Raw genomic sequence first — 24,410 nt, 5'->3', positions numbered from 1 at the left:
TTTAAAGTGCAGGAGCCTAGCTACCATCGGTCTGGGGGGTCGACCCTGCATGGGCGGGCGAGAAGGAACCCTATGTGCCCTTTCAACGGAGAAGAACGGAGACAAGCCTTCAGAAGCAACGGTGGATCTGAACCAGTGTTCCATATATGCCACGGCATCGTCCCCCTCGATTTTTTCCGGCAGGCCTACCACCCTCACGTTGTTCCTGCGGTTGCGACTTTCGGAATCCTCCCCGCGCCTCTCCAGCGTCGCCAGTCGGGTCAGGATGTCTGATAGATTATGCTCCGCAGTGACCACCGCCGGTTTAAGCTCCTGGAGAAGCAGTTCGTTGTCCCTCACCCTATCTGAGAGTTTGGCGTGGTCCGCCCTCAGTAGGCCCAGTCCCGTGGCTACTTGTGCAATGTCCTGATGCAGTGCCTCCTTGGTCGCTGTGATCGCCTCCAATATAGTGTTGAGGCGTGCATTTAATCTGCGTTCCTGTGCCGTTGCATCTGGGCCTCCCCGAAGCGCGTCCGCCATGCTCGGCTGGTCAGTGTGGCCCCGAGTCAGCCCTGTCGTCGCCGCTCCGCCGACATCCGCCATCTTGGATGGCACTCGGGTCTGCGCAACCGCACCCAGGGGTGGCCTACTCAGTCCTAGCCCGATTCCCTGGCGGCCGGACCCCCTATGATTCAGCACTGCTTGTGTCCCGGGTATGAACTGACTCCTTTTGGAAGGTGCCCGGCGTCCAGGAGAGCCCTTGTGCGCTCTATATGGCCGACCTCCACTCACTCCTCACGGAGGTCAACCTCCCCCCGGTAGCCAGCAGGGCCTTGCCTCAGCCAAACCCAGGACTAGCCTCCCTCCGCTCCAGTGTCCGCAGCTGAGCCCTCGTAACTCGGCCCTCCGGCCCACACTCGGGATTCAAGCCCGAGGGAGGAAGGAGTCCACCATCCCTCCGCCTCTACGGAACACCCAGCTCCTTACCTCAGGCCCCTCAGGGGTCCACAGCCGCCCGGCTCGATGCTCGCCGGGGTCTGGGAGGCCACGATGCAGCTCTGCGCCAGCACAAAGTCACTCATTCGGCACTGCAACGGCCAGTGCCACTTGCTATCACTGCCGGCTTTTCCCTGTCTGTCGGACGTCTCTCTGGGCCCCCCCGGCAAGTGAACGACCAGCTGGGAATCTACTCCTCCATGCGGCCACTCCTCTGCTCCAGCTGTTCCCGTGTCCGCGATTCCAAATTGCCCCCCAGCGCTGGCTCCGCCGCCCCCGTTCCTCTTCCCGGGCAGCCCGCTCCAGGAAAGCAGCCGAGAGCCCCGGTGGGGGGGGGGGAAGGGCCTCTAGGTCGCCTGCCGACCGGCAGCTGTGCGCACACCGCGCCACTGGTGTCTGCAGCCCCCACCGTGTCAGCGGGCCGCCTTACCGCTGTTTCTCCAGGGGAGCAGCGCACAGGTCATCCCCGCCGGGAAGCGCCGCGGATCGCAGTCTCTCCGCCTCCAGCCGGGGCCGCCGCCATTGTAGGGTCTCGGTCGCGACCTCCGGCAAGGACTGTATTGTCTCTCCGCCCTGCCCTGGTGCATCCGCCGTCCTTTCAATGGTGCGCCCTGGTGTTACCAGCTCCTAAGGCCAGTTTCCCGGGCGCTCCGCCGGCGTATTGGCAGGGGATATCAGGAGAAATGCCGGATCCGAGACGGAGCTCCGGGCTCACGCCGCCATCCTAGTCGGCGCCCAAACCACGCCCCACCTCTCATTTGCCTTGTTGATAACAACCATCGGATATTTGCTGTATCTATATTTGTTGATCAATAATTTCTTGTTCTTTTCAAAGGTTTCATTATCGCATGAGTTCCGTTTGATCCTTAGTAGCTGAGAAAATGGTAGATGTCTTCTCAAAGACATCTGATGGCAACTGTGGTAATACAAAGTGTTATTCCTGTCTGTGTCCTTCTGGTAAAGATCCGTTGTTAATCTGTTTCCTTCTCTAGTGAAAAGTACATCCAAAAATGAGACATGATGAGTATTGATATGGTGGGTGAACTGGATTCTTTGGTTGATGGTATTCAAGAATTCGAGGAATTGTAGAAGATTCGTTATTTCTCCTTTCCATATCAGAAGGATGTCATCTATATATCTCCAGTATTGTATGATGTTGTTGCGCCAAACTGGTTTAGATAAAATGTGATCACATTCCAGCCTGTGCATGTAGAGATTTGCATAGCAAGGTGCTGCACAATTACCCATTGAAGTACCGGATAATTGTTGAAAAAATTCATGATTCCATCGAAAGTAACTGTGGTGCAAGGTAAACTGTAGTAATTCTAGTAAGAATACCTTTAGTTGATCATCGATTGGATGGTTAATCAAGAAAGACTCAACGGCCTCGATTCCTTCAAGATGTGGAATGGAAGTGTAAAGTGCACACACATCTATAGTACATAAGAGGATAGAATCTTCACTGTTCAGTGCCACGGTGCTGATTTTATTTAAAATCCTAACAGACTGACACTAGAGACCAGCAGCAAGCCACACCAAACACTATCACTGGGAGTGGTGCTGTGGCTGTTTCTGCTACCAGAACGACAGCAAGTAATGACCTCTGGTACCTTGCATTACCTCCACTCTTCTTTTTCTGTTTAGAGACCACTTTCACTACTCTTCCTCCCCTCAACACCTCTCATTCTCTACCCCTCTTTGGGTTTGTCATCTCTCCCTCTCTCATTCTCAGATGTAACTTCCAGTACTTCCCCTTTTTCTTCTCATGTGTATCTTTCCCAATTCTCCTTTCAGCTCATCACGTTCCTGCTTTCTTTCTCGGTCCTTTCCCTATTTAGGTCTCGAGTGGCATTAGCAGCGCGCATGCGTTGTTGCCCCATGCAAGGGCTTCGTGGAATCGAGGCGGTTCCCGAAGTGTGCTTTCAGCTCTGCCCGGTATTCTGGTTGGTTCGCGTCATAACGTATGCTAAAGGGAGTGTAATGATTATAAGTGAGACCTTTTAGCCCCTCCTGTTTACCACAATGTCGTCTTTTGGCCCCGCCCACAGGGACTGGCTGATTTACTGGCGGAGTTACACAGTCATCTTGAAAAGCCTGGAAGCACTCTTTCTTTTTCAATGTCATCGCGGTCAGCTTCAATTGCACAAGCGTGGTCCTCTTCGGCCGGGCTTGTTTATTTATTTACTAAATTACACAAGTGCGGTCCGCTTCGGCCGTACTTGTTTATTTATTAATTTAATTAGTTGCACAAGCGTGGTCCGCTTTGGCGCGCTTGTTTATTTGTTTTTTTTAATTAGTTGCACAAGCACGGTCTGCTGCGCTTGTTTGTGCCTGCAAGAGTTCTGCAGCATGCTGCTGTAATAAAGAGATATACTCTTTAAATAAATGACTGTGTCTGGACAGTGCCTGCACAGAGACTTTACACTGTAGGAGTTTCACCCCTCTTCACCTCCTAAACCCTGATTTTATTGCTGCACTGCCCTGGCCATTGGAGAGTTCCGGCCCACTGAGGTATTTTTGGCATCCAATGAGCAGTGCGCTCCTAGTGGGTAACCTGAGCTCCTATGTTTAACAACTGCAGTGCTGCGACTCCTTTCGAGTGGTACATAACGCTACTCAGAAGCCATAAACAACAAGCATTGAAAATGCAATAGGTCTCGCCTTTGATTAAGTTAAAGCCATTTGCTTTGCTAATGGTATTGTATAGCAAAGCAAATGGCTTTAACTTAATAAAAGGCGAGACCTCTTACATTTTTAATGCTAGTTATTTTTGTGCATTGCACTTATCCCCCCACCAATGTGTCAGCTATTTTTCCCAAACCATCCCTTCACACATTCTGTTACATTTCTTTCCACTCTTCATTTCATGAGGGAAGCGAGTGATTTGATAAACTTCAAAGAACCTTAGTCAGCCAGGTATAGGTAGTAGACCAATATTTATTTCACCTTTGCTAAAGGTCACTACACTGGCACAATGCAGGATGATGGCTCTTGGCCAGATCAAAGAGCCCACATTCCAATGTTCTCACACTATGGTCTGCCACCCAACCATTCTTACCATGTGTAAACTACCATCCTCATGTTTGAGGTTTAGATTTTCGAATTGATTGGACTGTGAAATGCACTTCCTAGTCCTCTTCTAACAAGTTTGTTCTATAATTCAAGGATGTTCTCGCTATTCAGAATTGAAAGTACTCCAGGTACCTCCTGCAATTTTTGGTGCTACAATAACTTTGTCAGCTCTTGTGATGCTTTGACTGCAGGATTGCTGCTTGATTTTATCCACAGACTACTGCTGCCCATACTGTAGCAGTCTCCCTGTAGAACCACCATGCCATCACCGTATTCACCTGCCCGTGCAGTAGAAGATAGCAATTTCTATCTACCCTGGAGCACTTTTGTTTTAGGTAATTTTGATTGAATCTTCACGGAGGTATCTGGCAATTCAAAAGCCACATGGCACTACCCAGCATCCCTGCACAGAAACTGTAAGATCGAAACCACAAAGTTTACACAATTGAACAATACATTATATATGTGCCAAAGCCTACACACAGAACCAAACTGCCTGAAGCAGGCTGCTAGGTGGGCAGTGGTAGAGAAGAGATGCACACAACCTAATTCATGCTCAAAATTACCCTTAAAACAACCGCTCCACCCATCACACCTCTCTCACAAGAGAACGGCTGTTTTACTGGCCAATGACCCACACCCCCATCCTAAAAGATCATCCCTTGGACACCTGATGGTGTACTGTTTTCTCAGTCACACTGTGACTTCAACTGGCGAACTAGAAATTCCCTGTTTAGTCCACCTTGGAAAACACACATTTCGTCCTCCAGTAATCTCCAGCAGTGGGCGATTTCCTCAACATATTAATCTGGAGCCTATTTTTGCAGTTTTTCTGTTCTCTTTCACGAGTTATTTGGCTAGTCCCACCAGTTTATCCTCAACTTCTCATTACTTTTTATATATTGGTCATTTTGTCAGCTATTTCCACACACATAGTGTTGATGAGGCACATGAGTAGCCGCTCTCCCTCCTGGGGTATTCTCAAGTTCCTCACTAGACTCCACAATTTATTCGCTCTTGCCTTTGCCTTATTGTTTAATGACACTCTTAGTATTTACTTTTTGCAGGTATGCTGGGCATATATTTTGAGGACTCGCAAGTTTATTTCGAGCGCCTATGAGGCAATGTGGACGTTACTTTGAAAACCTCCGATTTACATGAAGTTGCATTATTTCTGTTTTGGAAACCAAACTTGATAGCAATACTATTATGTTGTGATAACAGTTGTGGGTTCACGTTTTACTTCAAAGGAACTGAATTTCTACTGTAAAACAGAATGTTTCTATTACAAATCAGTGGTGATTTACATTTTTTATCACAGAAGCAATGCGCATAGCTCCTAGCAATCCATTTGCTAGAATAAAATACAGATCCATAATTTCAACTTTTGAACATTTGTGATTTCACTTTCTTTTGTGTTTTTTAGGCATAAAATATGATGCAGAAAAAGAAGAAAAACAATTCATTGAAGCAAGACAACGAGAATTACTACGAATTGAAGAAGCAAAACAGAAAGTGGCGGACCAAGGTCAGTAATCAGCCACAGCTCACCTTTGTTGTTTGACTATCAATTGGATCACAGAACAATTAATTTCTGACTTTTGAGAACAAATTAACCTAACTATTACATTAAAATATGTAGTGACCTTCAAAGGTATCCCTGTCACTTAGCTGTTTCCTAATCCCCGTCAATTACCTTTTTTCTAATCCAGTTTAACGACCCACGCACCTCCACTGAGACAATTTAGCTGGCTACTGTCAAATGCCCTGCTTAAGTAAAAGTATACTACAACTATCAATGGGCCAGGTGTACGACCCGTTTTTGCATGTGCAAACAGGTTTGCGGACCCAAAAACATATTGGGCCATGTACAGAGACTATTTAGCAAGACTCGCTAAATAGTTGTTGCGACTCGCTATTTGGAAGGGGCGATCCCTTCCAAATAGCGAGTCTCAAAACAATGTACTAATGTTTTGTGACCGCAATTGCGGTCGCAAAACACTCACAATTACCACCTAATTCAAGTAGGTGCTAATGCATTTGCAAATGGGAAGGGGTCTCCAGGGGACCCCTTCGCCTTAGCAAATGTAAGCAAAATATTTTTTTAAGGGCAGGCAATGGTCTCAGGGACCACTGCCTGCCCTTAAAAAATGAAACTAAAACGGTTTTTTTCTATTTATTAAATGCATCCCATTTTCCTTTAAGGAAAACGGGCTGCATTTAAAAACAAAAAAACTGCTTTATTAAATAGCAGTCCCAGACATGGGGGTGGCCTGAGACCAGCAGGCCACCATCCCTGGGAGGGCTGACATTCACAATGGGCTCTACAAATTGCGAGAGGCTCATTAATATTACTGAGTTTAGCAATCTGCGACCCTATTGGGAATCGCAAAACAGTGTAAACACAATGTTGTACATTTCATTTAGCGCCTCGCAATGTGTTGCAAATTGCGAGGCGCTAAATGAATGGGTCATACATCTGGCCCTATGTCCCTAAAATGCACATAGTCAAAGGAGATGCATTAGACTAGTCTAGTTTAACATAATTCCTGCTCAAAGTTTACTGCTCCAAAACCATCGATCCAAAGTCTTTCAAGAATCATTCTTTCATTTATTTTCTGTAATTTCACCACCTTCAAAGTGGGGCTACAAGCTTTTTGCTGCCAACTTCTACCCCACCTTCACATTTATAAAGGATTCATCTGCCTCCAGAGCCGTCTCCAGCAATTGATTGAACAAGATGGTCCAAGATATTTCCATTTACTTTTTTAGATCTCTATATATATTCTAATATAGCACTCTTCTTGCCCAGGTAACTTTATCGTCGTAACTTAAGTCGTACTCTTCCTTCCATGACTTGACTTGCATCGCCCCAAACCTGGTTCCTCTTGGATAGCTGTCGTTTTAGTATGGCCATCTTTGTTTTTTGATTTACTTTCCTCTACTACAGTTTACCCTTTATTTCTTCAATTTTACAATGTTGTATTACTACAACATCTAACCTGTGAACCAGCCCCTAATACTGACTGTTATTTCCGGTGCTGGTACATGCTTATGTCTTGTCTGCTGCCCATTTCGGTACCCCATGTACCCTTTTTATTGTTCTTTTTTAAATCTGTAGTTTTTTTTTATATTGGACTTCTGGTTTTCCTAACTGCATTCTCTGTATCTCTGTGCATTTCCATATATGATGTTCTGCCCTTCTCCTTCAATTATCTTTATCACCTCTTAAAATAACAATATTTATCATGTTCTTTGCTATCACAATTGATATTTTCTTCTACCGTTTCAGTTAATTAGTTTAAAGGTTTGAGCATTCAGAATCACTATTTTTATCATCACCCACCCTACTTTCCTATTTTCGCCAATTGTTTGCAATATTTAAAAGTCAATATCCCATGATGTTTGTTAGACTGCTGCAACAGCTGGACTTAAATTAAACTACAATATATGCTGATCACTAAATATTAGACGCCCAACCGCCTGTGATGTAATCCTTTTCCATTACTGTGAACTCAATCGAAAGTGTACATGGGCTTTGTTACATACTTCCCGTGGAGAACCATGCTAAAGGACATCCAGTGTGTCTTTGCCATAAGGATGCTCCGGTTAACATTATAATCACCCCCTCTAAAAAAAAAAAAATCATAGTTTGTTATGATTTAGCTGGATTTAACCAACTGCAATTTTTTCCTCTGTTAAGTTGACATTACATAATTCTTCAGTTTATTACTCTAGGAGTTTTCTAAAAAGCAACAGATGCAATCATTGTATGTCCAGATTTATGCTATACAATTATTTGATCGTGTTGCACATCATAGTTCCTATTAGAATAGGATATGATTAAATTAATATCACTTATAAAGCGCCTGGTTACACCAGCAGGTGTGTCGCTGCGCTGAGACTAACTTTTCGGAAGAGGAGAAAGAAAGAAAGGACCTATAGCTGGAAAAGCCAGGTTTCCCTGCAGTAAACGGCTGCATACTCCAGTTTATTGGAGGGGAGCATGTATGTGTCTCTGTTTAGAAAACTGACATTTGATTTGGTTAGCTGATTTCCAATACTTATTAATTTTGTTTCAGAAAAGCCAAAAGAAGAAAAACAGGACACCTTTGTTGAAAAATTGGTCACCCAGGTCATCAAGAATCTACAATTGAGAATTTGCAACATTCATATTAGATATGAAGATGATGTAAGTGTGTATTGTTTTGCTTGTTCAAAACAGGTATTTGAGGAATGCCTGGGTGTGTAAAATTATAAGTTTTGAGCAGGGCAGTAGAGACTAAACAGCACCAACAGGGCTGTATCTTAATCAATACTGTTGGTGGGTGTGAGCTAGCCCGGACAGGGAACCAAAAGCAACCCTGGCAAATGTTGTCAGACCAGCCCCATACAATGCATAACGATTGAGTGCAATGAGCAGGCCGGACCACTACAAGGAGGTTTGGGGGTGGGGGTTTCTCCCCCCCAAGACAGTTTGGGAATTTTTTTTAAATGGTATATTCTACAACACATTTTTCACTATATATTCAATTGTATTCATTTTAAAAGCATAGTAAATGATGATCTTACAGTGCACCATGGAACGGCAAACTTATTTTTGGGGCTCTTCAATGATTCCCTCACTATCACCCTCCAACAGTGCCTCTCATCTCTCCATAGCACCTCTGTCACATGTATTACATTTGTTTTATAGCACCTCTAATGCAAGTGTAGGAAGTTGGAGCATTTTACATCACAAACACATAGACAATGAATAATACATATGTAAAACACTGTATAGAAAATAGTACATAAGACAAAGGTGTCATCCATTCTTTTTTTTTAACATTATTTTTGTATAACTGTTTATTGGTCCAGTTAAACATGATGGTCATTACACACAGGAAATAATTACTTTTACAGTGTTACATAGTCAGGATCGTAATACAGATATCACAGCTTTCGATGTTATATAATACAAAATGTTAACATTACATATCACATTAAGGTGTTAATGGTTCGTCAAGGGGCGGGATCAGAGGGGGCTCACACAGGTTGCCCAGTACACATTCCATTTCGACCAGATTGCTATCCATTCCCGGGGGCAGTCCTGGGCAACATATACTGTCTTCTCTTGCAACATGCACCAGTCCATGTCCTTCTTCCATGCGCTAAGTGTTGGAGGTGTTACTGCCCCCCATAGGTGTACTACGTTACGTTTTGCTATAGTCTGACCAAGCGTCGCCCATATTCTGCCCTTTGCTGTCAAATCTGTGGTCTCCCAGATGTTTAAGAGGCACCTTTTTGGCTTCAAGCCGTATTTCTACCCCCCAAACTGTACCCGTTTCCAGTAGGTTTGTATCGAGGGGCACTCTCATAGTAAATGCATGAACGTCCCCGCCAGACCACATTGTCTCCTACAGAGCCCTTCCTAACTCCTGCCCGTCAATTCAAGCCGGTTACCAGAGAGGTAGATTTGATGTAGTATTTTCAGCTGAATAAGCCTCAATTTTGCTGATATCGCCACTTCCTTGGGGGAAGAAAGCGCCTCCCTCCACTCCTCATCATCTATCTCCAGACCGTCTTTCTCCCATTTTCTCCTTAGTTCGATTAGGGGGTCAGGGGTGTGGTGTATGAGTTTTTTGTATGTGAGGGAGATGGCCTTTTCTGCCAAGTGACCATCCAGCAGTCAGTCCTCTAGGGGGGAGTACTCCGGGATGAGTGTTCCGGGTGGGATGTTTGTCTGGAGTGAGTGCTTGACATGCGCATATCTAAAGTATTTCGTTTGTGCGAGTTCATATGTCTGCTGTAGTGAGACAAACAACACCATGCCATAGGGTCACCATAGGTCTTTTATATGGGAGATCCCTATCAAGTCCCAGTTATTGAACCCTTTAGTGCGACCCAGTGTGCCAAATCGTTCAGAAACCCAGAGTGGGGTAGCCAACGTAAGTTTATCAGCCCATCCCAGGTTGTGGCTCACAATATGCCAAAGTTGAACTGAATGTCTTGTTAGGGGGTATTTGTTGGGCTTAGAGTAAAGCGCCGCCTCAAAGTTCCCATCCCGAAGGAGCCACCTATCCATCCCGTAACCGGGATCATCACCATTACAGTACGTAGCCTGGTTAATGGCCGAGAGATGAGCTGCCCAGTAGTATTTCCTAATGTCTGGAAGTGCTTTGCCAAGTGTCAGTTTATCGAGTGAGATACGTGGTGTTCCGGTCCATAAAAAGTCCCTCTGGGTGGCCTCAATTTCTTTAAAGTTCTTTTGCGGGACTAGGTCCGGGTAGTTCTGGAGAGCGTATAGGAAACGCGGCAGTGTCATCATCTTGAAAAGAGCCGCCTGTTCCAACAGGGACAGCGGGAGCCTCTCCCAGGTGGTGGTGCCCTCTTGAACCTCTCCAGGGGTGGTAAAAGGTGCCTCTCATATCGGGCTGTCAAATCGGTGGTGATGAAAATACCAAGATACGTGAACCCCTCTGTGACTGTCTTGATCTGGCAGCAGCGTGGCATCGAGGGGGGGTGCCATGCAGGACGTAGAGCAACGATTTCCCCCAGTTGATACTGTATTTAGAGTTTCTCCCGAAACTGGTGAAAATGTTCAAGGCTACTCTCAGTGATTTATAAGGGGAGGCGAGATACAAGAGGATGTCGTCTGCATAGAGCAAGATCCGGTCCTCCCACCCCTCAGCCCACTTGAGCCCGTAGTGAGAGGTCCTGTCGTATCCAAGCCTCAAGCGGCTCTAGGGAGAGGGCGGAAAGCAGGGGACAGAGTGGGCAGCCCTGTCGCGTCCCCCTCTCCAGGGTGAACACCTCGGAGATCTTATTGTTGACAACTACCTGAGCCAGCGGCTCAGTATAGAGGAGACGTATCCACCCAATGAAGTTAGGGCTGAAGCCCAACTTTTTGAGGACCGCCATCAGGTATGGCCATTCATGCGTGTCGAATGCCATTGCGGCATTCAACGAGACCACGACTGCATCCTCCTGGATCGCGTGGTAGCGTCCCAGCACCCCATGGAGTCGTCAAATTAAGTGCGGTGTTGCGGTGCGGCATAAAGCCCGATTAGTCTGGGTGGATCAAGTTGGTGATTATCGGCTTGATCCTATTTGCGAGCAGTTTCGCGAGGATTTTGGGTTTGTCGTTTGATAGTGAGATCGGCCTATAAGAGGTACACATCTCTTTGGGTTTCCCCTCTTTCGAGATGGCCACCAATGTGGTGATGTGCTGGTCTCTCTGCAGTTTCCCCAGAACTTTACTATCCTCGAACATACGCTTAAGGTGTTGGCCCAGACCTGTCGGGCTTGAGCTTGTAGAGCTCAATCGGGAGACCGTTGGGTCCTAGGGCTTTCCCAGGCCGGAGGTCGTTGATCGCCGTGGCCAGCTCTTCTGCAGTGAGCGCACCTTCCAGGGTCTCTCGATCTGCGTCGGAGAGGGTGGGCAGCCTGATGTCAGCCAAGAGCGCAGAGGAGGAGTCCTCCGGGAGCTCCGATCCCTTTCGGTACACCTTTTTGAAGTGTGCTGCGAACTCACAAGCTATCTCCTGAGGTTCAGTTAGGAGGGCGCCCAAACTATCCCTGAACTCCGCCACTACTCTCTGTGCTTTCTGTTTCTTGTCCAACCAGGCTATCAATTTGCCCGCTTTGTCCCCTTGGTCATACAGTTGTCCGTCCCTGTCTCTCGCTAGGCTCTTAGCGGCATCAGTGGCCAGTGCCTTGTATTCGGCCGCCTTAAGCTGCATTTGATGCAGAGCCCCCGGATCTCTATCAGCTTTCGCTGCCCTTTCCAGAACAAGAAGATCGCGCTCGACGATAAGCATTTGCTTTTCCCTTTTCTTGCATTGCCCGGCGATTGCTGAGAGGGCGTCACCCCTTATTACAGTTTTAAACGCTTCCCAAAGGATGGGAGGGGACTCCACCTTCCCTTCATTTTCTTGGAAGTACTGGCTAATCAAATGTGTTATCTTCGTTTTGGTCTCTGGGTTGCGGAGGAACCAGGGATTTATGGGCACAACACAGCCTACCTTCTGTTCCCCTATAGAGAGGTGAGCCCATATGGGGGAGTGATCGGAAATGCATGTCATCCATTCTTGTGGGCATTTTTTAAGAGTGCTTGGTCTGTGGAAGCACAAACTCAGGATTCATAACGTATCACAGTTCTTAGGGTTGACTTACTAATAATAAATTATTTCTACCCAAATAAACCCTTTTTAGCAAAATTAAAATAATGAAAGACTGGGGAAAAAACAAAACTTTCTAACCTAGATAATGATTGTAACTTGTGAACTGCACAGTAACAAAAGGATCTCTCTGGCAAAGGCAGTAACCCACTGAGCTATGCACATAAAATACTTTTCTGTGATCTGCATAGCAGGTGCTCTTTGCAGCAGGGAACTCCAATCTCTTTCCAGCAGTTACATTAATCACCAGAGTTGTCTTGACAGTTGTATTGTTGCCTGAAAACGTTGGATATACAAGGAAATATGCAGTACTTTTAAAATTGCTGTACTGCTACAAAACAGTACTGCCCCCAGTACCAAAAGCTTCCCCCACCTTTCCAAGGAAACGTCTGATGCCCGGTACGGCCAGTCCGTCCTTGGGTGTGGGTCTGAGATTCCCCAACAAGCAACGTGATGAACCCAGTAACAGAGGGTAGTGGGCAGGTTGAGGCAGTGGGGTGGTACTGAAAGGAGTTGAGGGCCTGAATTCAACTGCGAGAGCAGTGCTTTCCAAGACCCTTGGCACAGATCGGTCTCGCCTGGAACCCCTTTTGCAGCAGGTCACTGAAGTCATTCTGGCACTGGCCGGCAGTGAGTGACAGGCAAGGGCCCAGGGTGCTAGCGCACAGTTTTAAACTGAAGAGTGGTCAGCAACTCTGGACCCTGCCTGCCAGTGCTCGAAGTAGGACAAAAAGGCCTGGGGGTCTTTAAAAGAGTCATGCCCACAAAAGTATATCTGAGAATCCTTTCTAAGAGGTATGGCCTATGTAATTAAATGCTTAGCTTAAGCAAAGTAGACTAAAATCCTGTGCTTCATGAAAGTGGGTCATTTGGCCAGTATTTGGTGCTGACCATATTTCGACAGCTGTGACCCATCACCCAGTTTCCCACAATTACATGTGGCACGCATGCGACCAACGCTCAGTGCGATGTGCTGAGGAGCCAAGGATTGAATGTCCATGTAGACTGAACCCCTTACAGCCTATTGAAACAAACTGTGGGAAACCCATTCTCTTGGGCTTCAGCTCCAGAGTTCTCAATCATCCCTCATCAGAAACACCCAATCTCAACCTGCGCTCTTCAAGACACCTCAAGGAGACTCATTTCTCAGTTTGCACTACACACGTCACATGTTACATGAACAAATCATACATAAACACAATATCAGAAAAGCAAATAATCTCAAGGAATGCACGGTGATGTAAAACAAGTGAAATGTAAAGAGCCTGCTTTGCAGACACGGACAGCATTAAGAGGTTTTACAGTAATTGTGGAGAAATCGATCGGTGCATTTTCCAGTAAAATTAAGGACACAAATAAAAGGCCCGATAGGAAACTAGTTTCAAAGCCTTTTCACCTGCCCTATTGAAGCACTACTGCCTGAACTTCACAGGCTACGAAACCCTCCAAATCAATTGAGTTAAGATGGCGACTATCTGCACCTGACTGCCACTGCTGGGTTGGTACCCAACTGAGTGATTATTTGGGGGTTGTCAACCCATACTCCTCTTTGAAGATAGCCCCTAAGCACAAAATATATTGTAACCCAGATTCCCAGTAATGCCATTCGGTCATGTTTTTGTACAGTGACAGATTCTATCATTCCGCTGACACAGCTCATCAGTCATTCGCTATGCACAAAAACGGTTTGTGTACCTCACCTGGAGCAGTGTGATCTCCGTGCCAAATGTACAGGTATATACAATCCCCCAAACCCCATACTTGTGAAATGCCTGGTACTAGAGGCTGAGAGGACCAGGACACACATTTGCTCAGCATGTTCTAAAATATATATTTGTTATACCTCATCCCTAAATATAAGGAGGAATTTCTAATTTTACTTGAATTGGATCAAGAACCTTAAGAAATATATTAGGTTTTTCATCAGATATGGTGGCTGATTTCTCAGCAAACATTCCTCAAGGCTTCAATTGCTTGCTTGCATCTTGTATTATGGAATTCTAAAAACATAATACTCACCCCTGAAAGAATAACATGTTGTTTCGCTCTATGAGATGGATTTTCGCTGTGGATCTGAAGTCTAATTTGACCCTGACTTGCTTAAAAATCTTATTTGCTCAACCTTCGTTGCGCCTAACATTTGCCTGTTAGCAGCCTCCCTAAAATGATTAAAATGCTCAAAGATGTCGCGCAGAGGGTACATTGGCTTAGACGCATGCAGGCTGACACCGGGTCAGGCTTTCTATGTAAATTTTGTGTGCTGGGTAGATGTGTGCTGCTGTCCTCTGGCTTAGCAGTACTGAATATTCCATGAGTTTGAAGGAATGTCTACTTAAAAATTACTTCTTGAAGGCCCTGGATGGTAAATAAACTGTGCTAAACCTTGACTAAAAACCATATTAGCATTAGGTTCACTTTCACACGAGCTAGAGACTGCAAATTCTGTTTGTATATTTAAACGACTAAATCAAAGCTCACTGCCAGTCGCATTTGTACTGGTATCTTAAAATTTCTTCAAATAAATCAATTTCATCATAAAAAGCTCTTTCACAATTTTTAGCTTTGAAGTTCGCAATTCATTTCCTGAACTATTTTAAAATCTTGAACAATGTTACTTAGTAATTATGACATGTAGACGTTGAAAGGTTTGGGTGGAAGAGTACTGTGCACTAGAGTCATCTATTACAAACCCTTCCTACAGCATTCCAGCTTCTGACACGAAAAAGGAATAGGTTTTAGTGTGCCCATTGACAGGGAAAGATGGCACAACGTCTTGCTTCTGGGGAGGAAAAGCCCACTGGTCTGAACTACCAAACTCTAAAAAATAACATTGTACATCAAGTCTAATGCCACCCTTCCACCCACCACACACACTTCCTTTCAGCCTCATCTGAAGTTTGAGGGACATGTGAAGGAGTTAGAACTTCTGTGTTTTAAGGAAGCATTGTAATACTAGAGGTGTGGGGCACGAACTGTCTTTCTGGCTAAATAGGCTCTAAATAACACAAGCTATGGCACCCAGTGACAGAGAATACTACTTATGTTATATGTACACTTTTGATAATCATTTACATTTCTCACACACATGGTCTACAGTGCACCAAGCATAACCATGAATAAACAATTGGGTATCAACAATCAGTCTCCACAATTCCTTGTATATGACTAATTAACATAAGGGGGCAGCTAGGTTCCATTACACCACTAGTACCACATCATTCCATGCCAAATAGAGCTCGGGTGCTTGGGGAATGTTTCACTCAGGAGCCTTTTTGGATGGCACCCAGACTCTGTCATTGCTGAAAGGCCCTGCCAATGCAGAGGCAGAATGAATGGTATGAAAAGGTCTCTAATATATAACATCACACAACATAGAACATATAACATTATGAAACGTAACATAACATTGTGACACCAGTGTGAGGCTAACTTTATTTATTCCTTACCCTCGAACTACAAAAATGCTGTCTTCTGCCCTTTAGGTTCATATAACTGTAAAGCATGGCACATAATATTTGAACATGGTTGCCATTGCTTTTTATGTGTTAAACCGCCTTTGCACGATGCAAATATTCTTAACACATTTCATTTTTGTTTCTTTTGTTTTTAGATCACAAATCAAGACTACCCATTGTCATTTGGAGTCTCACTTCAGAATCTCAGTCTGCAGGTATTTAAGTCTTCATATTCAGAGATTGTTCTGACTTCTTTAATTTGTTTCCATGATATAATACTTTAGGGAATGTCAATATGAAGAAATAAATATATATAAATTACAGTTAAGCAGCCATATAAAATGTTGTTGCATAAGTGGGAAAGACTGGAGTGTGTTTGTTAAGGCTGCCACTATCTCATTCATCTTGGTGGTATACTGCAAATTAATTCTGCATCCTGTGCTGTGGTAGTAACCTTGCTACACTAAGTTGCTCCTCTCTTTAATTCCAGACTGGTTTACACCATTGCCTTATTTACCAGAACCAGAACATTCTAAGTATTCTACTTAGCCTTTGAATTCAGAAGCAGACACATTACTGTTTGCAGTGGGAATCCTTTCTGGATTCACATGCTGTGCATTATTCTGCCATCTAGGGTTGGGTCCAGAATTATCTTTTCTGTGGTGACACTGGCTCCAGCTCCACCATTTCCAGGCACACTTGACATTCATTCTCCATCCTCGCTTCTTAGTGGCTAATCTGTTAACCCATGCAACAACTAGACCCTCCAGATGTCCAGAATAGGAATGAGGACACTACGTGGGAGCCTGTGTTGTATACTCTGGATCCCTTCCAGCAAACATAGTCTGAGGCCTCACCATTTGTAGATCCTACTTGTGGAGGCTACCTGCTTAACACAACATTATATTTACATTCTTACCCTCTGGATAGTCTTACGGTACATAATGTGAGACTGTTTCCCGAAGAAACTGAGTTTTAAGGGGCTGTTTCACATTACCATGAATGGTGCACCCACCATTGTCTAAGCAGTGTGTCTGACTTACCATGTTTAAGCAGTGTGTCCTCCCCTTCAAAGTCAATAGTTTGACCAGGTCTTTAGGAAACAGGGAGGGCATGTGGACACCACCTTCTGTCATTAGTTTGCTGTGAAAATAATTCCCCAGTATAAAACTGAGGTTCACTATCAGTGTGCTGGAGTCACATTTGACTTTCTCTCAGATGCCCCCCCCCCTTCATCAGAGCTGTTCTGGACATGTTGCTGTTTTGGGCCTATTGTTTTGGGCCTATCTCCCTGAACGGCGAGTCCAAGATACTTGGACTATGATATCGATGTTTCAGCCTCTATTCTGGATTTTTGTGAGACTGACTCTGAGGCTGCTGTGCTTCATTTTCTCCTGCATCCTGCTTGTGAGGCATGTCCGCTGCCATATGCGGACTCTGCAGTGGGACCTGAAGGTCCAGTGGGCGCAACATCAGGGAAATCTCTGACATGCCAGACCCCTCTCCCTTTTCCAACCAGATCTGACAGTAGTGACAGATGCGTCTCTCCAGAGATGTGTTAGCCATCTAGGAGAGGTGGAGATCAGAGGCCTTTGTTCTCCGGCGAAATATGAACTCCACATCAACCTTCTGGAGCTCTGGGTGATCCAGCTGGCATTAAAAGTCTTTCTACCCTCCTTCAAGGGAAGGCTAGTGCAGGTGTTCTCAGACAAAACCACCTCCATGTGGTACTGCTACAAACTGGGTGGGGAGGGGTCGTAGACCCTTTGTCAAGAGGCCCTGCATCTCTGTACATGGCTGGAACATCTTGGCATTTCCCTGGATGCTTTTTGTCTTTAGTGGAGCTTAGACTTCCTGTATGCCTTTCCGCTCATACCACTCCTTCCAGAGTTTACAAGAAGATCCAGAATGACTGGACCCAAGTCATCCTTATGGCTCCAGACTGGGCTCTGGGAGTTTGGTATCCCAAGCTGTTGAACATGGCCACCGGTCGTCCAATACGGCTGCCCCTTTGGAGAGATATCCTGTTGCCGCAGCAGGGGAGGGTTCTCCACTCGAACCTGTCAACACTCAGCCTACTTGCGTGGAGATCGAGGAGCCACAGTTGTCAGCCTTTGACCTTCCACCCTAAGTCTGCAGTGGTATTCTGGCAGCCAGACCTTCTTCCACCAAATCTGTATAAGTCTGCCGTTGTGGCAAGTTTGTGGCATAGTGTGCAGAACAGCAGGTAGACCCCCTTTCTGCTCCCCTTTCTGAGGTTCTTCTTTTTCTTCTTTCTCTTGTGCAGCAGGGCTCTGCTCTGGGCACCCTAAAGAGTTATCTTTCTGCTGTCTCAGCCTTTCTGCGGTTGCCTGACCTGCCATCCCTCTTCAAATCCCCTATTGTACATAGGTTCTTTAAAGGTTTGCAACATATGTTTCCTCCTTCTCCCTTTAGCATGCCTCAGTGGGACTTAATCTCGTCTTGATGTTGCTGATGTGTGCTCCCTTGCACAACTGTCTTCTCTGACTCGTTACCATCAAGACGGCCTTTCTGGTGGCAATAAGCTCTACCCGTAGGGTCAGTGAGCTTCAGGCTTTGTCATCCAAGCCTCCATACCTGAACATCTACCCAGACAAGCTGGTTGTATGAACTAGAGCTTCCTTTCTGCCGAAAGTCATCTATCCAGTTAATGTAGGCCAGTCCATCACTCTGCCTACTTTTTACACTCCACCACATCCCTCCAAGGATGAAGAGCGACTTAACCGACTGGACCCAAAAAGAGCGTTGTCATTCTACCTTGACCACATGTAAGAGTTCTAGGTGGATGACCATCTCTTCATGGGATTTGTTGGATATGTGGGAGCAAAGAAGGGAAAGGCTGTGCAGAAATGGGCCATCTCCCATTGGAGTGTGATCTGAATTAAACTCTCCTATGCATTGGCCAAGAAGCAACCCCCTGACGGTTTGCGTGCTCATTCCACCAAAACCAAGGCTGCGACCATTGCGTTAGTAAGCGGAGTCCCAATCCTGGACATCTGTCAGGCAGCAGCATGGTTTTCCTTGCAAAAGTTCACAAAACACTACTGCCTGGACAGGTGGGTCCGTCGGGATGGGCACTTTGCATGTTCGGCCCTGCAAGACTTCCTCGTGTGAAATCGGTCTGCAGATCCACCTCAGGTTAGGTATTTTTTGGGTATCTATTCTAAGAAGTGGAATCTGCAGCAAGAAGTCTCCACCAGATGAAAAAGTTACGTACCTTGGGTAATGCTTATCAGGTAGAGATTTTACCTAGCCGCAGAATACTTACCGACCCAATTGGTCACAAACCTACCTCCGGGGAGGTAATGCTTTGGGTATTTATTCTAAGGTAAAGAATCTGCGGTTAGAAATGGACAAGTTACTTACCTTCGGTAAATCCTTATCTGGTATAGACTCTTTCTAGCCACAGATTCCTTACTAACCCACCCATCCTCCCTGCTCTGCGATGGATTTCTAGGGACAGGGCTTCCCCCTTTCAGGGCCCTATTTGCCACACCAGTGATCACTGTCTTTGTGGCTCCGTGCTCCTGGGGCATAAAGTCATGAAAAGTAACACTTTGTCAATGCGCTGAGGTAGCACCTATATAGGCACCGCACACATGACATCCGGCGCGGACAATGCCAATGACTCCACGTTGAGCTGATGCCACCTACTGGTGCGCAGGGATACTGCTCGCATACATTTTCCAGAACCAGTCTGACACCTAGGAATAGTTTTGAGGTAAGAAATCTGTGGCTACATAGTCTTTGCCAGATAAGGCGTTACCAAAGGTAAGTAACTTGTCGTTCATGGCACTAATAGATATACAATCTTCTAGACTAGTCACATAACACTCAGCAAGTCTTTCACTTTTTGAAGCTACAAAACAATGGATGTCAGTTAGTTTTGTGTAGGTAGAATGTTGGTGTTGAGAGTTCCCTGCGTGGAACTCTGAGTGCGGGTGGGAGCGAGGGTACGCGGACGCTGGCAGTTGCTGGTGGACGGGGACTAATGAAGAAGTTTAAAACTCACCGCAGTCTGGACGTCCTTTCAGTGGTGCTTCTGTCTCGTTGAACATTGGGTGCCGGTGTTCCATCAGACTTCGGACCGCCACGCTGTCAGGTGGGTCCTGGTACCAGGATTGTCGGGTGTGTAGAGACTTGTGTGGCACCACCCGATTGTAGAGACTTGTGCAGCATCACCCAAGTACCTGGACAGTTCTCTGCCAAAGTTTGGACAATCGGTCCATGTCGGTTGTCCAGGACATTGCATGTCCTGTGGCCATGTCTAGGGATTGGGACGCGCAGGGATATTGCACACGTCAATTGAGTATTTCTGCGTTTGTCTGGCAGACATTTTGGGAGTTTGGGAAGGGTTCTGAAAAAAAAAAATGCACAACTTCCTATGTTGGCCATCTTGGGTGTGGACAAGTCACCCGTTTTTCTCACAGTTCCATCTATCTGTCTGCATTGCTCTTGGTGACAGGCACACCAATAAGGAAGTACATTGTATGTCTGCCTGTGTTGATTACCTACATTATTCCTCAGTGACAGACACACCGTCATGGAATAAATCGTGACTTTGCCTGTACCTGAGAGAACCTTTCCTGTACTATTGCCAGTGACAACCACATTGGAAAAAATAAGGAAATAAAGATAATTTTTTTATGAACACTCTTGCATTAACACACTCTGAACAAAGTCCACTGTGGTCTTCATAACTGTTATCCCAGTGCATATCTCATGGAGAGAATTGTAGCACCAGCACCGTTTCTACAAGTACCAGGTACTCACCTGTTGAATTGGCAATAATGGAAAGAAACCTTTGAAGCATACTTGGAAGCAATTGATAGTGATACTTTCACTTCCAAGAAGAAAAAAGCACTTTTAGTTTACAATTTAGGTGCCGAAGGTCGGAATATTTTGAAAACATTACCATTGGAAATTGTAAGTGTTTTCACATTGGGGGGGGAGGGAGGGAGGCGGTTCTTCAACAGCAATTGAGAGTATGTGTCCATTATCAGTGCCTTAGACAAACGTTTTAATCCTAAGAAAAACATAGTTCTTCAACACCACAAGTTTCTTCAACATTTCCAATTTCCAGGAGAGTAAATTGATGATTTTGTTGTAAGTCTCAGAACACTGACTACAACATGTAACTATAGAGAGTTCAAGGATGAAATCATCAGGGAACAATTGATAGAAAGAGCCAACAATAAGAAAGTTCAGGAGAAACTTTTTGCAACAGAAGACCCTGATTTAGAATCAGCGTTAAAGATGTCGAGAAGTATTTAACATTCACAAATCTGCATGAAAGAAATGAACGAGTATACCAAACCCGTGGAGGTGAAACATCTTAACACCAGATCAAATCCTAAGCAACCCAATAAAGAAGCCAGTACCAGTTTTCCCCGCAGTGTCAAAGGATATTCATCGAAACCCAGGAATGAGAAAGTGGAAGCGGGTGAAAACACGTGTTTCCACTGTGGTAGCAGGTCCCATCTGTGCAATGCTAGATTTTGCTCAGCATTGAGTCAAACGTGTTTCAAGTGTGGGAAAAAAGGCCACTTTGCACGTGTGTGCAGGGCAAACATTGGCCAACGATCCACTCCCTCACAGTCAGTCAGGAACATTGAGGAGAATTTCTGTGATTCTGACGTCGAGGGTAACACTGTTCTAATGCTATCCTCGACAAGCCAAGGGGAGATTGCAGTGGTAAATATATTGTCCATGGAGGTTCACCGGAAAGGAACCTTCCATTTTGCATAATTTCTGTGAACAAGAGAGACCTAAAGTTCCTGGCAGATTCTGGTTCTCCTTTCACTTTGCTGAACAAAAAGAATTTTGGTGAAATTAAGAATACTGTTGTGCATGAATCTTGCATTAGAATTTTTGCATATGGGGCCAAAAGAGAGAAAGTTGTGGGAAGTTTAATGCTGATTTTCAATTTGATGGTAAACATGCTGTGGGACCTATACATTGTCAAGGATGGTGCCAATTTATTAGATTGGTCTGAACAAGGTGAACTATGGTTTATTTTAGACCCCAATCACCCTGACATGGTGTTGGCTAAACACAAAGATATGTTTTGTACCAGTCATTAACTAATTTATCTAATTCCAGACTGGTCAACCAAATAGGAGCTGAGGAATGGGCAAAATATTACCACAAGGTTTTCAGTGAACAGTTGGGGAAACTTAAGAGTTTCCAACACCGCATGATTTTAAAACACAACACGAAGGCCGTAGCTCACACGGTACGCAAGGTACCATTAGGCTTACGTGAAGAATTAAAAATTGAACTTGATTAACTATCTTCTGCTGGCATAATAGAACCCATCGAAGGTTCAGAATGGTTGGCACCCATTGTACTTGTGCGGTGTGGATCTCGGGGATCTCAATTCAAATATCTGGGTTGATCGCCAACCTTTGCCCAACATAAATGTTATCAACTTTGGGCAACGCAAATACTTTACTTCTCTAGACGTATCTTCAGCGTATTACCAGATTGAGTTTAGTAGGGACTCTAGGCACTTAACGTCATTTGTCACGTATGAAGGGGCATTTTGGTATATCCGAATACCATTCGGTTTAGTGTCAGCATCTGCTGTATTCCAGCGGTTAATGAATAATCTCTTCACAAACATCAAAGGTGTCATGTTCTTTCAAGATGATATCTTAATTTTTAGAGAATCTATGACAGAACATGACAGCAGAGTCAGGACGGTTCTCAATATTATCAAAGAGAGTCGGTTGACTCTAAAAAAAGAGAAATGTACATTTTCACAAGGCATTGATTATTTTGGTAATCATGTATCCAGGAATAGAATTGAGCCCAAGGTAAAAATTATTGATGCCATTCAGTGTGCACCGAAACCCAAAAACAAAAACCAGCTTCGTTCATTTCTCGGATTGGTGGAGTATTACTCCAAATTTGTTGAAAAAAAATTCTGATAAGACTAGTGGGTTACGTAATTTTCTGAAGAAAGATATTAATTATGTGTGGGACGATGATTGTGATAAGGATTTTGAATCTATCAAAAAGGAATTGTAGGTGCTGGTCCTCTCAAAATGTTTGACACCAATGATTTATGCATCATAACCACCGATGCTAGTAATGTGGGCATGGGTGCAATAGTTATGCAAAAAAGGACTGATGGGAAAGAAGGAACCATTGCATTTGCACCCAGGACACTGTGAGGTCCAGAATCATCTTACTCCACAGTAGAGAAAGAATCATTGGCCATGTGGTGGGGTGTACATTATTTCAAAAACTTTGTTTGGGGAAAAGAGTTAGTCTTAAGAACTGATCACAAATCCTTATTAGACCTGTTCACCACTAAATGTGGGGGAAGAGAAACCCCACGCATTACCAAGTGGCAATATAGACTACAAGAATATCTGTGCAGGTTGGAGTATGTGCCTGGTGTAAAAAACTATGTTGCAGATTGTCTTTCGAGACTACCATTGGAAGGCAACGATGAGGATCAAGAGGATGTGGATGATTTAGAAATGGTGTATGTGGTGAATTCAATTGGTGATACCACGAAGGGAGCGTTGTCTGAGCAGGAATGGTTGGATGCGGCATCAAATGACGAAACATTACAGGAGGTGATGACGATTCTGGTGAATGGTTGGCCTGTGATCAGGAATACTCCGGAAGCTTTGGTCCCTTTCAGGAGGGTATGGAAGGAATTATCCCTTGTGGGGAGCTTTCTGCGGAGGAGTGGGCTGTTGGTTGTTCCAGAGTGTCTACGAGAAAGAGTGCTGGTACTAGCTCACGAGGGACATCTTGGGATGCGGACCTTGAAAAGAAGGATAAGGGAAGACTTCTGTTGGCCTGGTGCTGACAGGGTGATCGAATGTTATCGCAGAAATTGTTGTATGTGTGTCCTAAGTGACAAGTCACAAGTAACTTGTCCATCTCCTGTCAATCCCATTGTGGTCAAAAATACACCATGGAGTAAAGTAGCATTTGATGTCGCTGGTCCCTTTGATGTTGGGGGCAGTACACCCAAGTATGCGTTGGTCATGATAGACTACATGTAAAAGTGGCCGAAGGTGAAATTCGTTGACCGTATGAACTCTGATGCTATCATTAAATTCTTCAAGGATGTATTTTCTAGGGAAGGTTTTCCCGAGGAGTTGGTAACTGACAATGGGACCCAGTTGACATCTAGGGAAATGAAAAATGTTCTTGCTAATTCAGGTATAGAGCATGTTTTAACTTCTCTCTACCATCCTCGTAGCAATGGTCTTGTGGAGAGGGAAAATCACAGCATCAAAGAACAATTACAGCTTGCGCTCATCAATGGTTTGCACTGGAAAGAGGCGATGAATGAAATGTTGTAGGTTATGAGAACTTCTCCCCATATAAGCCCAGCAATGTCTCCTTTTACTTTGTTAAGGGGAGGGATTGCTAGGTCCAAGCTTAGTAAAGAATGGATGGAAAAGAAAACCATTGATGGAGCAAAAATGGCTAGCGTAATTGACGTGAGGGCTGCTGTACAGGAGAAGTATGGTTCCACTAATAAACGTAATCGGGTGTTGGCTGTCAAGGTTGGGGACTGGGTGAGAGTTAAGCGACCAGGTTGTGTTTGCAAGGGTTGGTCACGTTTTTCAGCACCTGTCCTAGTTGTAAAGGTGGAGAATCATGTAGCGGTACTAGAAAATGGGAAGACATGGAACAAATGTTTTATTTCTGTGGCACCCAAATCTAAAGCTTAGTATGTTGGAAGGAAGATGTG

General features: G+C 44.9%; 1 protein-coding gene across 2 annotated transcripts in view; it reads left to right on the top strand.

Annotated features, from left to right (window-relative positions):
- VPS13A (vacuolar protein sorting 13 homolog A) overlaps positions 1-24,410 on the top strand; it is a 2,196,319-nt gene that overhangs the window by 185,457 nt on the left and 1,986,452 nt on the right. For both annotated transcript variants that reach the window (XM_078675860.1, XM_078675861.1), the window contains exons 5-7: positions 5,474-5,575; positions 8,130-8,239; positions 15,820-15,879. In XM_078675860.1, coding sequence (XP_078531986.1) covers positions 5,474-5,575; positions 8,130-8,239; positions 15,820-15,879 — 272 coding nt within the window. The remainder of the gene's footprint in view (positions 1-5,473; positions 5,576-8,129; positions 8,240-15,819; positions 15,880-24,410) is intronic.

This window comes from Lissotriton helveticus, chromosome 2_1 (assembly GCF_964261635.1).
Source record: "Lissotriton helveticus chromosome 2_1, aLisHel1.1, whole genome shotgun sequence".
Taxonomy (NCBI): domain Eukaryota; kingdom Metazoa; phylum Chordata; class Amphibia; order Caudata; family Salamandridae; genus Lissotriton; species Lissotriton helveticus.
This window is presented reverse-complemented; position numbering and strand designations above follow the sequence as displayed.